Source organism: Anarrhichthys ocellatus, unplaced genomic scaffold (assembly GCF_004355925.1).
Source record: "Anarrhichthys ocellatus isolate YVR2014 unplaced genomic scaffold, GSC_Weel_1.0 scaffold24, whole genome shotgun sequence".
Lineage (NCBI taxonomy): Eukaryota > Metazoa > Chordata > Actinopteri > Perciformes > Anarhichadidae > Anarrhichthys > Anarrhichthys ocellatus.
The window spans coordinates 1168043-1185922 of NW_022280054.1; the positions used below are offsets into that span (position 1 = coordinate 1168043).

Genomic DNA, 17880 nt, shown 5'->3' on the forward strand with positions numbered 1-17880 from the left:
TAATAATGAATCATTTTCTGCTCATTCCGGGTGATGTTTGCTGTGACAGGCGCCGATGTCCGTCACTGCTGCCCACCGTCCATGACAGAATTACACTGCTGTTTACCATTTTATATGACACATAGTCTTACCTACACTAACATCTATAATTATCTAACTTTAAGGGAAATATTGGCTGCATTTGGAATAGCTTGTTAAAACCACTTGGCTCTGCGCCTGACTTCAGGTTTAGGGAGTGTTCAGACTCAGATGAAAAGGAGCCTTTCCTCTACACGTTATAGCTCAGAGGACTCCCGAGGGCGTGTCGTGAGAAACTTTACAGCGGGGGTTCCCTTGTATGCCGGGCGGGATTCCGTACCGGAGTGACTTAGATTCCTCAGTGCTGCAATAAGCTCTTGTATGTTTTCGGGTGTTTACTCAAGCCCTATAGGTTAAACATGTTCAGACCGAGTGGATTATGTCCTCTGTGCCTTAGCCGAGGCGAACTAATGTTGAAGTTCACATATGTGCCGTTAGTTTCAACCACATGAACGCAACAACACTCTCCCCAAATGCGAAGATACAATAGGAATATTAATGTCTGTCTTGACATAGACAAAAATGTCCCCACATGGTTAGACGCTTATGGTCCTAAATAGATTCGTTCCATATTTATCTCTCTGAAGTTTATTTAAATTTCCTCTCAGAAATTGTCAGACGGTGAGAAATACCTCGTGCCTGTAATATTCTAAAAAAAACAAAAAACATCTATTATTATCTGTCGGCGAGGTGAGCTTCTGGTCCATTTCAGTGGGAGAGGGATTCCCTCAACGTCACCAAGGATACCAAACACAACACCACCAAAGCACAAATATGGGCATGTACGTCAGCGGAACTCCGAGGCGGGACTTAAAGGCTAGAAATGTCCTGGTTATACTCTGGGAGGATGGATCCATTCATACGACAAGATCTGCTACTGTGCACCGTAATACCCGCTAACGTCCTCTGGCATTCCTTCAGCGGACTTTATGGATCTATAGCCTCATCGCATATTTGACGTGGGGATAAAGGAGAGTGCTCCGAGGATTTAAAGCAAAACGAGAGGACTTCTTCACAGATTGAATCGGGACGCTTTCCCCCCTCGACGCGGGGAACTGGATTAAGCTTCTTCATGCAACTTTTTTGGAAAGAGACCAAGAGCACCTCACAGGGGAATAGTAAAAACATCAGCAACGGTAGGTAAATATAGATTGTATTGTTTGAAATGAATTGCTTACAAATCGCTGGTTAAAAGTAGGTCAAAAACATCTGTCCGGCTGTTTATATGAGCTGCTTTGAGACATGTTTCCCTTTTGACATTGCTTTTGCAAATTAACTAAAATAATTGAGTCATAAAATAACTCAATCAAATATTGTCAGGCACAAAAGACTATAGTCTGCTTATTCTAGCAGTATTATTCAATGACCAACGAAATTATGCAGACGCAGCAATTAGGCGGTGGGATTATCCAACTTTTTTTTATCAGAGCTTATACTCTTTAAAACTCTTTATTAGTTGGGTTTTGTGAACTGCACTGCCTAACACCAGTCATTCTCTCCTCACAGTCTAGGCTCTTCTTTAGTAATCTTGTGCCACATGCCCTGCCGTTGCAGGTGACATCGCGCTCTCTCTGGTTGCTGCAGGTGTCGCGTTCTCTCCCGGTCCCTCCGGGGAGATGTACCAAGGTTTCTCCGGCGACCCAGACAGCGGTTCCCGTGGAAGCTCCTCTCCATCTATAGAGTCACAGTACCTTTCCTCCGTGGACTCCTTCGGAAGCCCGCCGACCACCAGTGCTCCGCAGGTAAGTTTAAAAGAATGAATGAGAATGAATGGAAATGTATCTTAAAACAAAAACATAAAAAACAATGTCACAGCTGTTTTTGTTTATTCATTCGTAAATACAAAAGGGACTGGCTTATGGTCCTACAAGCACAGATGGACCTGTTCGTATTTGTCCAGGATGAATGTGCTTACATTTCTCACACGAGTTTATTGCTTGTGGTAGTTTAGTAACCCTATCTGATTTTTAATTATATGTTGGTAATAAACAGCAAAACAACATAGCATAAAATATGCTATTATATTAGAATATACAAAATTAGTCTGATACAGGCAAGAAACTATATATAAAAGAAAATAGCATGCATAGGTCTATAAAAAGCACTGAAATATGACTCTTATAGCCGAGACTTTTAATGGCACTTCATTTTTTTTTATCGGAGGCTGGTCATGTTGGAGCCGCGCGTGAAGTAAACCATTAAGTTTATTCTGCGATCAGATATAAATATTGTCGCAAAGTACATCAACCATTCAATATGAATGTACCGCTATCTGTTGCTTGTGGTAACCCTGGTAGCAGCCCTCAGGCTGTGACAACGTGCTCAGTTTACAGCACGCCGCAGAACGGATGACACGGCGCTGGAACTCTCCTACGTAAGCGCCAAGGCCCCGCCCCTCCCCGCTTCTCTCCTTCCACGCGCTCCGCTCTCCCCTCATTGGCCTTGCCGTGACGTAAATGCTTGTTCTATTTTGGAGTGCTCCGTCGCGTTGCCAAGGGGAACACCGCGGGTGTGACGGGGGAGGAGGAAGATGGGGGGGGGGACTCTCTGTGAGAGAAACGATTGGTCGAGGCGGACACTTTCAGAGCCGCCTGTCCCGGTGTCTTTTCACTCTTGATATGAATATTCATGACGCTCGATCACGTCCTCACCGGCTCTGAACTAAAACAAGAAAGACGCGACAGATATGTGCTTTTTTTGTGGATTCATATCGTGATACATACAACAATTTGTGACACAGCAACAGCACATTTAAAACTAAGATTCAGGCTCCACTTAATTTAGCGGGCTGCTGTTTTTTTTCCTTCGCTCGTATACTTGTACGCTGTACGGTTTCCAATGTTTCCTCTTCTTAGATGGTTGGAATAACTTTTTTTCCACACTTTTGGAAATCATATGATACATGTATGTTACCTGTAAATGCATTTGTGATAGACTACATGAATCATTATGTGCATCAAATTAAAAGTTCAAGGATATTGCTATTAGTTAAAAAAAACAAAAATTTGTTTTGTCATGCCAATTATCTTGACAAGAAATTGTAGTTTGTTGCAATTCAAAATATGACCTTAATTAAAATAACAATGCAGTCCATTTAAAAAAAATGTACCCTTGATGGCAGCACTTGGTTGTATATAAAGTTCTGCCTATGAGGTTGGCATGATGGCTGCAATAGGTTATATTAAATTTGACAAAAACTTTGAGAAAGCAGCTGATCCAAGCTTGTTCCGGTCTGTTTTTCTGCCTCTGTTTGTCTGTTTACTGACCAGTGGCTTTACATGGTGTGTTTTTGTTCAGGAGTGTGTGTCAGCGGGAGCTGGCTTGAGCATTGTGGGCAGCGTGCCAGGGCCCAGTGTCGGAGCAGAGATGCCCGGTTCATTCGTGCCCACCGTCACCGCCATCACCACCAGTCAGGATCTGCAGTGGTTGGTCCAGCCGACCCTCGTCTCCTCCCAGGCCTCTGGGCAGAGTGGGTCCACTGGTACCACGACCATGACCCAGTCAATGTCATTGGTTGACCCATATGACATGCCAGGCCCCAGTTATTCCTCGGGGTCTGCATTCACCTCTCCAAGTTCGGACAATCCAGGCCCAGCTCCGGGCCCGATCCGCCAGTCCAGAACCCGCAGCCGCCGTACACGAGACGAGTCTGTGAGTGACGATGGAGATGTTGGTGTGTTAGTAAGTGTGTGTGCTTGAACGGTTTGTTTGTTGACTTGTTACATTGAAGTGTAGGTATATTGTTTACATGGGCGCCAAAAGTATCAGATCCAACTACTGTGTACTGTGCTGTTCAGCAGTGGTGTGCACAAATACTTTTAGTGGCATGGGTACTTATCAAAAAAAATGTTTAAAAAAATGTTTACCCTGATTGCCCATCTAGTTCACCCCCTTCACTGCAGCGTGGACAATATGACTACATTTTCAAGAACACAGACAACACAATTATCCTAATCTGTTTCGTCTTATTCCTCTTCGTCCTAGCTAACACCAGAGGAGGAGGAGAAGAGACGTGTTCGGAGGGAGAGAAACAAGTTGGCTGCCGCCAAATGTAGAAACCGACGACGAGACCTTACAGACAGACTGCAGTCGGTGAGCTTGGCCTTGTTATAGCAGAATGAGTAATGATCATAATTACATACTTTAGGTTACCTCCCATAGCATTGCAGTGTGTGTTATTAGATGTGTACATGTGTGTAAGATTATGGTTTATTGTAATGGGGTTTAGCTGTGGTGAAGACAATTATAGTCCTCAAGATAGACTACTGTACCTACGATATTTATGGCCTAATTATTGGGCTCTTACATAAACCACCTTACTTATCCAACTGCAGGTGAGGAAGGCATTTCTGCTGGGATGAATACATCCACCTCCACAAAATCTCAAGTAGTGGTTTTGGTGTAGTTAACACTCCTTTTTTCTCTCTTTCTGCTGCACATCTTCTTCCTTCCTCTACTCATTTCACCAACCTGTCTCTTGCTCCACTGTCCCTCTGTCCATGTTTCTGTCATTCTGTACCTGCCAAAAGGAAACGGACGTACTGGAGGAGGAGAAGGCAGAGCTGGAGGCTGAGATCTCTGAGTTGCAGAAGGAGAAGGAGCGTCTGGAGTTTGTCCTGGTGGCCCACCAGCCGACCTGTAAGATCCCATACCAGGACCAATCTCAGCACAGCTCAGCGCAGCTCCCTCCCCAGACCTTACCACCTCCTGTCTCCATTCTGGGCTTGGCTGTGAACGAGGACTCTTTCTATCTGCCTCCTGCCTACACAGCCCATCCGGCCTCCACACAGTCCCAGCCTCCGGTTCAGCAGCAAGTCCAGCAGCAGCCTCAGCCAGGGATGATGCAGGAGGTAGAGTTTTCTCGTTCTTTCTATGGCTCAAGTGAGGCGGCACCAGGCGGGCCATGCCACATGGCCAGCGACAGTGGTGGTGGTGTTAACCATGACGATGCGGCCATTGGCAGCTACAACACCTCATACACATCTTCATTTGTGTTCACCTACCCAGAGGGAGCCTGCGGGGTCAGTGCCAACCAGCGGAACAGCAGTAGCGAGCAGTCTTCTGATTCCCTGAACTCTCCTTCACTGCTGGCACTCTGACTGACCAACAGACACACGCACACACATATCAACAAGCACATACATTACGCTTGTCGGCAGTAGAGGCTGAAGCAAGTACATGCAGAGTACCGATCAGTCTCACAGATTGGGAGAAAAGAACCAATCATTCGTTTCTGATTGGGTTAAAGTTTACACATTCATGCATTCCAATCAAGAGCCATACAAATAGTTACATTGGATCTAACCGTTGACAACGATACATAAATCATATCTTGTTTTGTATTATGAGAATACCTGCAACTGGACAAGATAAGTGAAAAAAAACTTGAGTTACAAAATCATGTCCAAGTTGCAAATCGTGAGTGCTCTGAATTAAAAGATGAATTCAAAATGAATATTCTCAATCGTTAACCTAACAGTACATTGAGTAAGATACCAGAAGCCAACTTTACACTCCAACAAGCACCAGTGCCCCCACCTTGTTCCCTCTGTCGGTTGAATTTTCCAGTGCTCTTGCTCTCATCCTTTTCCATTCCTTTTCTCACTTCTTCCTCTCGCTGAATGTATTTGTGCAAATCAGAAATAGGCAAGAAGGACACTTTGTTCGGGTCTTTTGTGGGAGACAGACCGCTGATTTCTCGCTCACCTCTAACCTCTCATCTGCTCGACTTCCCTCTGCTTCTTCATCTTGCTGCTTGGACTTGGCAAGTTGGGGATCCGAGTGTCGCAGTCTCCACTAAATATTCTGCTTTCCGCTCTGTTTTCTTTAGTTTTTTTATTCTTCTGTCGTCTGCCTACCTGCCATGCGACCCATCTCTGCCCATTTGTTTCTCCTCTTCTGTCTCTGTGTTTCTCCCTCTCTCTGAAGTCTTCGACCCCCGAGAGCCCGAAGACCCCCTCCAACCCATGGGACCTTGAGTGAATGACGGCCCAACTAACACGCCCTTTTGCACCCAAAATACAAGGACATGGACATGGACACAACTCCCATAAGGAAGACCCTTTTCTTTGAGCGCATTGCTCAAAGCGGATCTTTAGTGAACAGCAGCTAAATAGCATCACTTATGCACATAGACACATAATTGATGAATGCAAAATGCAAGACGGATGCCACTGTCTTCTGCTGAGCCATTTCTCGATGTTGACACAATGAAAATTAGACACGTCTTGTGTTGTGAGGCCGGTTACAAGTGAGGATGGAAGAGGTTTACCAGGAAGGGAGGCAAACCAAGCTGGACAGACTCAAATGGAGAGGTGATGGATGACTCCCATCATAACCACCCATTTTCCGAACCAAATGTTGAAAATGCAGAAAGAGCCAAATGTTAAAAACAAAGCAAAAAAAAAGAAAGAAAAAACCCCCGCTCTTGCCAACTGTGTGGAAGGGTGGCATCAGTAAAACCACCTCCATACCACAGAGCCTCATCACCCCGGGCCTACATGCGTATATTCACACCATCGCTTTCAAGTCTCTGAACTGAAGACAGACGTTTTGTTGCAGCACACCAGCTCTGTGTTTTGCTCGGAATCAATCGGATGTGAAGCAATGCCTTTATTTAGAGGAGGGACCTTTTTGTTGTGATAAAGACAACCTCTAAACATCTGGGCTCAGTGGTCTCTGTACCTCCCCTGTCCTCTCAGCGGAGACGAGGTGGGGGTGCGTTTATTGTGAGTGTGTCCACTCTGAGGCCCCTGGTCCATTTATTTCTTTCTTTATTGAGGTTGATGTGGCGAGTGAGCGCAAAGCAAGACCTGGAAACAAAAGGGGAGAACATGCTGGCTGATGTCACGGAGTGAGCGTCCTCTCTTTGCCTGTGAATTTGTACAATTTGTTTTCTGTATGTTTGAGTGAGAATTGTTATATATTTTAATGTTTACGTTTGTTTGTGTGTTTTGCATTGACCTCTGCTTTCACTTGTACTGTTGCCGTTTCTTGTTTTGTTTTGTTTTTTCTATCTGGTGATTTTGTCATTACTGTTACTATTATTATTGCATCGTAACTATTGTTTCATTATTTTGTTGTATTTTCATTTGGCAACTTTGGAGGCATGTTGTGCATTACAAAAAAAACCGAATTATAAATCTATATGCACATACATATATACAGGTAACATGTATATATAAGTGTATGTACCATGATTGTAAAGTTTGAATGTCTGCAGATTTTAATGGAATATTTTTGTCAATGAAGAACAAGATAAAATGTTACTGAGGTTTAGTTTTAAAATAAATATTTTTCTAAAGGAACACAAAAAAAACTATAATGAATTTAAAGTACTGCCCTGTCCCATGAAGCACGATGTCACTGCATCTTTCAAGGTGTATTTATGTTTTATAAACAATATAAAGCACTATCCAAGTTACATTAAATGTACGTTTATAATTACGATGTTAGAAGGTTGTGATAATGCCTTTGTTTTGTTTGTTTTTTCTCTGTGAGGTCTGTCCCAAAGCTACTGACACCTTAATGCCACTTGATCCTTAGCAGGTGCAAAATGAGGGCAAAAAAAATAGTGTGATTGAATGTCAATACAGATATTAAAAGTGTTCAGAATACAACATGACTTAACTGTTTCATTTAAGTATGCATTTCTGTGCAGTGTAAACATATCACTTAATAACATTGTTATTTCCTAACTGAAACGTGTGTTTAAAGGACAACCGCAAATTTGGCCTTCATATGAACATTATCATGTTAATCCATTCTTGTACTCAAACAAATATGTTGTCGAATTGAGATTAATATTTCTTGTGATTGTATTTTCTGGATAAGAAGCTTTATTTTCAATAAATAAACATGTTTATTTAAAAAGAATGGCTAAATGAATGGTCTAAACGTGGCTCTTGGTGGTCAGACGATGGGCAGACCTCAATTTTTTAAATGTTGATTAAGGACTGTGTTTGTACAGATGTCGGAGAGGCTTTTCATTTCTCTCAAAATGCAAATGTGATGAGAATATGTTCTGTCGTCAGAATAAGCATAAAACATATTCAATAGTTCTCATGTATATAGGTTTTTGTGGTGCTACTTATAGTATGATGGCAAGGCAGTGCTTCACATTGTATGGTAGAAGGTTACACATTGCTGTTGCTGAGGCTCCATACAAATGAACACACTGCTTGTCTCATTAGGATGTTTAATGCAGAATGGCTGCCAATAACACAGTGAATTCCCAGCAGCTGAAGCTCCGAGAGCCCAGTAATCACTCTGTGATTTCATTATGGTTTAATATTAATTGCCTGCAACATCTTTAAGTGTGATAAACAGATCTCAGAGGGCCCTCGTACTGTACTTGCACTCCACACTTGTGCCCCAGATCACCACACAACATAGTAGACTCATTCTTTCATCTAATTTATTTGCCTTGGGTTCCATTGAATTTGTTTTACATCATTTTTCCTGTAAGCTTGGAATCACAATTGGGTTGCTGAAAAAAAAAAAGAGAAATATTTAGCTGCAGTTATAAAACAGAGAAACTGCCTGCTATTACTTGTACTTTATAATGGCTACCTTAGTGTTATCTGAACAAGAGCTTTCTTATTTTTCTATTGAGGTGAATGTTGCTACAGTATGTATTTCTATTTTTCCACAAGTCCCATATACACTCTACATTCCATATATTCCCTGGTATGAAATGCAATACTTGTTATCCTCTCTGATAAACATAATGTAGCAAATCATGCAGTGCTCAAACTGACTGCTACTTTATGTCAAGTGTGATGATATATTGCTTTAACTATCATTTTTTGTTACAATATTAAACGTTATCCTTAATACTTATTGCAACATTTGGGTTTGATCTTCCTGAACAAATATTTTTCATTTGTTAATGATGTGCAGAAACACGAGCAAGGTATTTAAAAAGTCAATGCTTATTTTCTGATCCATTCCTTTGATCAATGTTTCATCTTTTTTTTTGTCTTTATTTACTCTGTATTTCTTTGTCTGGACAAAAAAGTTGCAATTTTGTCACATTTGGAAAAAGAAGATATGTTGAAGTTACAACAGTTAAAAGCCCAAAGAAACTTTTTTTCTAGATGTGACATTGTAAAACGTAAAAGACATATACTGTATTATTTAGGGCGTATAGATAATTACATAACTTCATGAAGGTGCTCTAATATCAAATTGTCTATTTTTTCAGTGCATATAATTTAGTTTTTCTGCACACTATAATACCTGTTTACTTAGTTTTATAACTTAATTTGAACTTAAAATGACCGAATTGTATGACAAATTTGCACTGTCTCTTTTTGAAAGTCTCTGATCTTTCTGTGTCCATATTTCAGCTTCTGGCCCTTTTTGCTCTCTTATAAAAGTTTACATTGTAGAGAGTTTTTCTCAGTTTCTAGACTGCAAAAGCTGGGTGGGCTGTCTCCTTTAATGATGATTTGACCAAATGCCATTCTTTTCCAATTTGTGAAGATATTACATAAATAAACGACATATTATAAGGTAAATGTCTCTCACTTTTAAATGCTTGACCTTCATTGCACTCTTTGGACTTTTATCCAAGTGTTTATTATTATTTCTTTATTTTTTCTGGAAAGTGATTGTGTTTGTATATTTTTAAGTCTGACACTATTATTTTCATCTTTTAATCGGCAAATGAATTTCTTGATTCATTGTTTTTTAATCCATAAAGTTGTGAAAAGGCCACAGTTCTTCAGAATGTTAGAAAACTATTTACTCAGTATGAAAAGTCCTGCAAACCAAAAGTGGGCAGAACCTATTTATGAAAAAATTTCAAACTGCGCAATCAAGACAGAAAATAACATTTCTCATCCTATGACTGTTTGTGTGTGAAAAGAGCCATTGTGATGAACTCATAGAGCTTTATCACCTGACTTTATATTTCCCCTCTGGTTTAAAGTGTGTTTTAACTCGTTATTTAGCTCCCACAGTGTTATTTTCGGCCATAGCCAGCAGGTGTTTTCTGCAACAAAAGAAAAAGCAAACTGTAAGCTACTCGTCCAAGTTGGATGTGCAGTAGTGGAGGAAGTACTGAGATACTTTACTTAAGTAAAAGTTGAAATATCTTAGTCCAAAAATTCTCCATTACAAGTGAAAGTCCCGAATGCAAAATTTAAATTAGGTAAACGTACAGAAGTATAAAAGAAGTACTCATTATGCAGAATGGCTCCTTTCACAGTGTTAGGCTACATTATTATAAAATATGATATCATTCTGCTTTTATCACTAATGAATACATGTAAAAGCATTTTAATGTTGTAGCTGGTAAACATGGAGACAATGTAAAATAATTTGTAGTATACTGGGTAGATTAGTAGTATAGTACTGCATAGCATCATGGGCACATGTGAGCACATCCATATATTTATACTAAAATACAGTGTTCCTCCAAGTGTGGTCATGAGTATCTGCTCGTGCTGTTGTGTGTGAGTTTGCGGTCTGTGTTGCTCTCTAGCGTCCGTAAATAAAACTTCACGAGCCCTCCTGGTGGTTCAGTCGGAAGTGGCGTCACAGGAGCAGCGCGAGCTGTCCGGATGTAGCTGACGTCACCAGACATTTCTTGTAAACATGGCGTCCGTGACAACAGGTGAGAGCAGAAAGGCCCACAGCAAGCCAACGTTACCGCTCGCTAACATTTAAATATTTCGGTATTTCACTGTTTAGTAGACACTCTGTTGTTGCATCAATCCGGAACCGTGTCCAGAGCTTTTACAGCCGTGCTTGTTCGCATTGGATGCCGGAGAATGGCCGGTAGCGCCTTTTAATTCATAGCTAACGCTACCGCTATGACTATGCTAATGGTGAATGCTAACACAAATGCTTCTTATTTAGGGCCTTGAATTGTTCCCGTGAACCTGTGATTTCACTTTCATTTATTTTAACAGGCGTCAACGGAGAGTTGTGCGCTGAATTCTTGTCCTTTGTTCTGTGTGCGGGTTAAGTTAGCTTGGTCGTCGTCTTATGCTAACGTGAGCTAACCGGCTCTGAATCTTCTGTATATGAGTTCATACATTTCAATAAACAATGTTTGGCTTTGATTCGTGGTTCTGTCTTGTCAGGCGCCTAAGTGCAACATGAGGTTGTAGCCACCGTGTGAGCTTCGTCTCTGTGTAGCTATGAGTTTACAGTCTAAGCATGTTGGACAGAGCCATTGTCCTGGCAGCTGTTAACCACCGTTCACTCTGTTACTCCAACTACTGGACGCTTCATTATTGGTGTTATAAATAGCCTCCAGCTGACTATGGTCATCATTAGACCTCAGTATGCTGCTCTCTGGCAGGCCCTGCTCCCACTGTAGTCTGCATTATTACTGAGAACCAACAGCATAAGTGGATGGTATTAACTTTGAAGAGGTCTTTATGGACACAAGTACTGCAGAAACCATTAACTTGGTAGATGGTCATTAGAAAGTTCATTAACAATTTAGATCATGAATCAGTGGATGTTACAATTAAAACAGAAATGTGGACATATACTGGTTTCAGCTTCTCACATATGTACAATTTCTGCTTTTGACTGTTTAATATAATATTTAATAAAATAGTTTTGGACTGTTGGTCAGACTAAAGAAGTACTGAAGATGAAACCGTAGGTGTGGATTGTGATGGACATTTTCTGACACTATGTACGCAATGAATCGGTTAATGTCAAAACAAAGTGATCATTAGTTGCAGACTGCTCCATAAGAGTTATTAATTATAAGTGAAATTATTAACACGGATTGTCCGTGAAATCCTTTATGTTGTACGATTGTTAATGGTCTGTTATTTTTTTCTTAAGCCACCTCGGAGTGGATTCAGTTTTTTAAGGACGCTGGGATTCCAGCCGGCCTCGCAGTCACTTATGCAGTCTCCTTTGTGGATAACAGGTAACCTGATGCTTCTTTTTAATAATAGGCTTTTAATAGTACTCTTAAGTCATTCTGTGTTGTGCTTGATCATATGAATTTCCTTTGCGCCGTCACATTAGACCGTAACTGAGCTGAAACACAATAAACTGTCCTGCTTAGAAGCGGAGCAGTTTCTTACTTTTCTTTCTTTATTTTCTGGTGATAATCCAGTAGGTACTGCCAGAGCATTTTGTGATAATGTGACATTTTTATTTATTGATTCATGTGGTGATTATGACAGCTTTCATGGAATTAAAACTGTCCAGTGAATAATTGATCTATTAGTCCATGGGACTTAATGTTTGCAACTCTTGTTCGCAATAGGTTGCTTTGAACTAATGGGTAACAATGCATATTGTTTTTCTTTGATCCACACCAAGTACATACAGTATTATCTGATTATTCATGTCTGCAGAATTCACAAGAACATGCTGATGGACCTCAGTAAAGACATCATGATGGACCTCGGCATCACGGTCATCGGCGATATCATTTCCATTCTTAAACATGCTAAGCAGGTGTACAGGCAGGTGAGATCAGACTCGACTGTTTCACGTTCTGAAGTACGGAAATGTTGAAAAAGAGGGTGTTTTGTCTTTTGCTGGTGCAGGCATGTAAATACCTCTGGAATATATCCAGTATTATTGTGAATGCAGTCATGGAGAATGGATGTGAAAGCCACTGCAGTAGACTGTGCGTTTACATAACCTCTGTAATGTGTATCCCTTCTTCAGGACATGTGCAAAATGGCCACAGAAGCCATCTCCTCAGGCCAGACCAGTGTTAAAGCTGAGCTCAGAAGAACTGCCAATACTCGTAAGTATCTCCATTTAAATCTTCTGCATCATTGAAACTGTTTTTTATTGTCATAAAGTCTTGGGATTTATTTTCAAATTTGAGTTTAAGATCACAACAGAATGTGAATGATGCCTTTTCTTTCATTTAAACCTGGATAGGAATTGTTTTTACTCATTTTAACCAATGTGTAACATCATCCGATCATAAGATCATCCGTTTCTCGCGCGCATACGAGAGACGGATGATATTCAGCGTTAATGCACTGGCTCTGTCGGTCACTGCGGTCGCTAACTGATTGGGCGGAGGTAAAGAGAGAGTTTCTATTTTGAGGAATAGCTAACTGTACAAAACAGTTTTTACTGGCAGTATTTGTTATTGGTATGTCAAGTAATAGGACATAATAAAGGGTAATTGTTTCCATGAGGAGATCAAGTAAATCAGAGTAATCTAATGTCACAAGAACAAACTGCTTCGCTTAGTTTGTCAGCCTCGGTTGCCAGGTTGTACAAGACTTACTTCAGTTCTTCACAACATGTTCTTTTATGCACACTTTTAGTTTTGGCATGTCTAACTTTGAAGCTCAGCTGTCCTCTGATCTCGTCTTGGGGTCAGAACAGGAAGAGACCCTTTTTAGAAAGCAAGCAAGATCACAAGTATTTGAAAATGTTTCTGCTTTCTCTCAGCTGCCACTCGTATGATTGCCAACGCTTTGAGCAGTGACTCCCCGCCGGCCACTCCAGCCCGTCGACCTGACAACCGCCTCTCGGTCACAGTGTCCAACATGCAAGCAAACAAGAGCGGCAAAGCAGGTAGATGTCATGGAGCGCGTCTTTTACCCCATGCATCCCTTATTTCCCACCCTCTGGAGTCCTCTCTTATTCTTTACCTTTGCTTATCCTCGTGTACCCGCCACTTTGTTTGTCAGTTGTAAGTCAGCCAGCTGACGAGGGGAACAGTCTGCCAGCAGTGAAGCGCCGACGCGTGACAGCTGAGATGGAAGGCAAGTACATCGTCAACATGCCCAAAGGCTCCACACCTCGTACACGCCGCATCCTGGCCCAGCAGGCCAAGAAAGGTAGGCCTGACCCAGTGGCCTTGACGACAAATCGCCCCAATAATGCCGTTGCTCACCACAGCTAATCAGTACTAAACGTTTTCATGGACTTCTTTCATACTAAAACTGAGACGGGTGACTCGGGGCTGATTGTTTGCCTGTTTGACCTTCATTCATTTCTGTCACGATTTAATCCCTTGTCTTTCCACTGCATCAACAAGTATCCCCCCCCCCCCGTCAAACTGCTCGTTTTCACCTTCATTTTACCCAACCAAAAATCTTTGACTATGGTCTTTGTCTGTGAAAAGAGCTGTGATGCTGTCAACTGCTCAATATTATGAGTATTTATTTCATGAAAGAAAACCTCTATGCTCTTGTAAAGTTGGCTTTTTCTCTTAAATGCAATCCTGTCATTAGATACCTCCGAGGTAATTAGCAAAACTGAAATCGTACAGCAAAGCACATTTGCATTTCTGACCCGAGTCACAAAACTATAAGTTCCTCTGGTTAGAGGTTTCTAAACATGACACCCGGGTGGACGCATTCATTTCTGCTCCTTCTCCGGCGCTTTGTTTGTCATCTTTGCCACAAATTCCGTCCCTCTTTGTCCGAGCTGCGCTCAAACATCGTTCCAAGATAGTTGGCTCCGAGTTTGAAGGGAGACTGAATAAGTAACGGATACAAAAGAGGAAGTAACCACCACGTTTTTACTCTGGCCTTCATGCTGTTTTCTACTTTTTAGTGATATAGAACATGGCACACCAGAATAAAACAAAACAGAAAGACATACTCATCTACTCGCAATGGGAAAGGAGTCTTTGTAAGCAGTTTTGACAGCATTAAAAAACCTAAATATATGCCTTAATTTAGGGATAAAAGGGAATAAGAGACTTGCACTCTGCAACAGTCACAGCAGTTGTGTCTTCAAAATAATGCAAGATTTTCTTCTACCTTCAAATATATTCAAAAGGATCCTGTGGATTATTTTTCCATCGCTATAAATGATTTATCAAACATAAACCAAACCGGTCACAGTCACATTTGTTTTGCTCTACTCCTTGAAAAGGAATGAACCGCACCTCTGTGTTTGCAAGACTTGGAGCTGAATCGAAGGCAGACACGACAACAAGCAATAACAAGGTGAGGCCTGTCGGTATATTGCAATAGCTCCCTTTGTATTGGATTGGATTGGATTGGATGTGCTCATAATGCTCATGTTTGTCAGCCCACCGGTGTGTTCAGTCGTCTTGGCAGAGGGGATGAAGAGGAAGACAAGCCGCAGCCAGGCAAAATGTCTAGTACCATCGATGTAGATGACGTGGACGACAGTGATGGAGAAGGCTCCGTCCTCCAGTATGCTGGCGTCCTCAAGAGAGGGGCCCCTGTCTTCCAGAAGAAAGAGCCAGCCACAAAACTGGCCACAAAACCGGCCCCGACCACCCTGCGGCGCTTGGGAGGCAAATTCAAACTACCTCCGTCTGACACTCCCTCCTCTTCCTCCCCTAATGGCCTCCCCCCTGCCAAGGTTAGTGTTCTTCAGAGACTGGGCAAGCTCCCTGCCACACACCTGAGCGCCGCGGTGTCACCCACACCTGCTGACACGCAGGACAACAGGGTGACCAGCACCAGGCCCAAAGCCCAGGAGGGACTCACCTTAGCAAGTTCCAAAGTCAGCAGCAGCACCGGGGCTGGAGGAGGAGGAGGAGGAGACGGAGGAGATGGAGGAGAGTCTCTGGGTGCCCAGATGGACATTATGGCTATTAGTGTTTTTAAGAGGCTGGGCAGCAAGAGAACCTAACACATACATCTCTACAAAATGATTGAGACTCTTTCTATATGTCCTTTATAGAATTTGTATCCCTCCCTTTTCTGCACTCATCCTAGCGACGTGCAGGACTGCAGATCGGAGTGTTTTTTGTGTTTATGGTCGGTTTATAGCTGCTTTTTGGCTTTAGGTTTGCTCTTAGATAAAGATACTTTTACATTTTAGTCATGCTGCCATAGGAAAACAACTTTGTTTAGTGTCCAAGCTTTTAATTTGAGGACTAAATGTTCTCAATCATATCTGCCTTTTATAGTTTTTGAAAATATGTATTTAACTATATTTGCGAGATTAAGGCATGACGTCAACCAAGCTGCTATAATGGTGGTTTTTATTTTACCCGTTAACTCCACATATAAGGATGCTGCTGACTAAATCTTCCCTTTTTTTGAGAGTCCACCTGAATGAATACAGTCTGTGTAGTTGAAAATATTCCCCCACGGTGAATTAGTTGGTCATTTTGTTGATATTTGCCTGAAAATTAGTTGTTTCTCGCGTAACAAAGGTACACACCTCAGGCAAGTGAAGTTTATTCTTTAAATGAACACGCAGGACGGCGGTCAGATGGAAGACTAGCCATGAGGTGATGGTACATTTATTTTACCTTCAACACCTCAAAATGACCTCCTCCGCCGTGTTTGGAAAGTAGAAAAAGTGTTGATGAAAGCTTCATAACTTGTGAGTGAGAAAGTAAATTCAAATGGTCTCTAAACACTTGAATCAAGAAGAAACACTGCACCTCTTCTTCTTCTTCTGCGCTTTGTGGAGTAGAACGTCTCGCCTCTGAACTCCAGAGGCCCATGTCCACCTTGCTACCATCATACTGAACGTTTTCTACTTGAAGGTCGGCTCAGTAGAATATTGTTTATTTTGAAATGCAATGTATAGATTTGTTAGACTTGATTTCACACGGCACAGCACCAGTTATGCTGCATATTTTTCTATGTGGACATTCTTGTACCATGTAAAGAAACTCCGAGATGCCATCGGGTTTGGTGTCAGGAAGCCACTTGAGGTCTCGGTAGGTAGTTCACCTCCACCCAGCATGGGTCATCATCACCTGTGTACTATGTTTCTTTCTTCACACCAGAACTTTGTTAGACTGTAAATATTTGAAATGTTTAAAATCACATTAAGGAATTTTTATAGTTTTTAAAAAAACAAGGTAGATTCAAACGCACCGTGAACTGTTATTTGTTTTTGTTTTTTTAAAGGATATTGAAGAAAAAAAGTTCTGAATTTCAGCAAAATATGCTTGGAAAATAATTAAAAGAGGAAAAGGGTCCAAACAGCTTCCCTCTTCATTTCTCTCTCTACAGGAGACAATGTCGTTGTCACATATTGTTCTCTTGTACGTATCGACATGACGGCAAAGTCGATATTTATATTCTCCTGGGAACATTCAGATGATCATTTATCAATAAACCCATTAAACTCCCACTCCTCTCACAATGAGCTTACTGCTGCATAATTTCGCCTGAACTGTCAGCGTGATATGTTAATGATGTTTCATCGGGGGATGCCTCTTTACTCTGTGCAGCTGCAGCCGGGAACACACGCTTGGCATCCAGGGGCCACAGGGGTTGTACAGTACGTCTCTAATGCCACTTGAGAATGTGCTTGTGTTTGTTTGGGTTGAGTGGGATGGATTGTTAAGTGTGTATGCGTTGTGTAGGCTTATTTAATGTTGTAAACTAATGTAATTTGTATGTGTTGAATATTAATTTACACGTTTTACAGGGACAGTTAAGCGTTTCAGAATTGGAACATGTTTAATGTAGGAAAACTAAGAAAACCTATGCCAACAGTGCCATCTCTACACCATGCAGATAGCAGTGTTCACCTTGATATGGACCCAGCTCCCATCACTAGTCATCGCAGCATTTAGAGAATGGCAGAAGTGCTTATGCCAGTGTTTCGTTGCACCGTAACACCTGCATGAGTCTTAAGTTTCGCTGTAGGCTAATACATTATTTATAAATGTTAATCTAGATGCTTGTTGGAGTCGAAATGACTGTTCACCCAGGAGGAGCTGATACACTGATATGCGGGTCCCCGATCCATGAACCAGGGAGTCGATATAGATGTGAAACTACAGATGTTTTACATGACTCACTGAGAGGATAGCCTGCTCCTGAACTGAGTTAATCCCATGTGAGGATTTCCTCTTCGCGCACCAGCGGAATCACACCTCGGAGAGGCAAG

The 17880-nt window shown here is 41.7% G+C and overlaps 2 protein-coding genes across 7 annotated transcripts; both read left to right on the forward strand.

The window, feature by feature from the left end:
- The first annotated feature begins 943 nt into the window (after positions 1-943).
- fosb (FBJ murine osteosarcoma viral oncogene homolog B) lies at positions 944-9610 on the forward strand. Of its 5 annotated transcripts, none has more exons than XM_031861393.1 (6): positions 944-1214; positions 1633-1820; positions 3376-3759; positions 4063-4170; positions 4608-4928; positions 6007-9610. In XM_031861393.1, the coding sequence occupies exons 1-6, from the start codon at positions 1151-1153 to the stop codon at positions 6058-6060; spliced, it is 1119 nt and encodes a 372-aa protein (XP_031717253.1). In that variant the 5' UTR covers positions 944-1150; the 3' UTR covers positions 6061-9610. The 5 variants fall into 5 exon arrangements, with proteins under 5 accessions (XP_031717253.1, XP_031717252.1, XP_031717251.1 ...); XM_031861392.1 differs by having other exon boundaries at positions 5086-9609; XM_031861391.1 differs by having other exon boundaries at positions 1585-1820; positions 4608-9608.
- A 1017-nt stretch (positions 9611-10627) lies between these two features.
- cunh19orf47 (chromosome unknown C19orf47 homolog) lies at positions 10628-17148 on the forward strand. Of its 2 annotated transcripts, none has more exons than XM_031860585.1 (8): positions 10628-10699; positions 11893-11980; positions 12417-12531; positions 12736-12817; positions 13483-13608; positions 13725-13874; positions 14920-14993; positions 15079-17148. In XM_031860585.1, exons 1-8 carry the CDS (start codon positions 10681-10683, stop codon positions 15649-15651), a joined length of 1227 nt encoding a protein of 408 aa, XP_031716445.1. In that variant the 5' UTR covers positions 10628-10680; the 3' UTR covers positions 15652-17148. The 2 variants fall into 2 exon arrangements, with proteins under 2 accessions (XP_031716445.1, XP_031716447.1); XM_031860587.1 differs by having other exon boundaries at positions 13725-13799; positions 15079-17142.
- Positions 17149-17880: the final 732 nt, after the last annotated feature.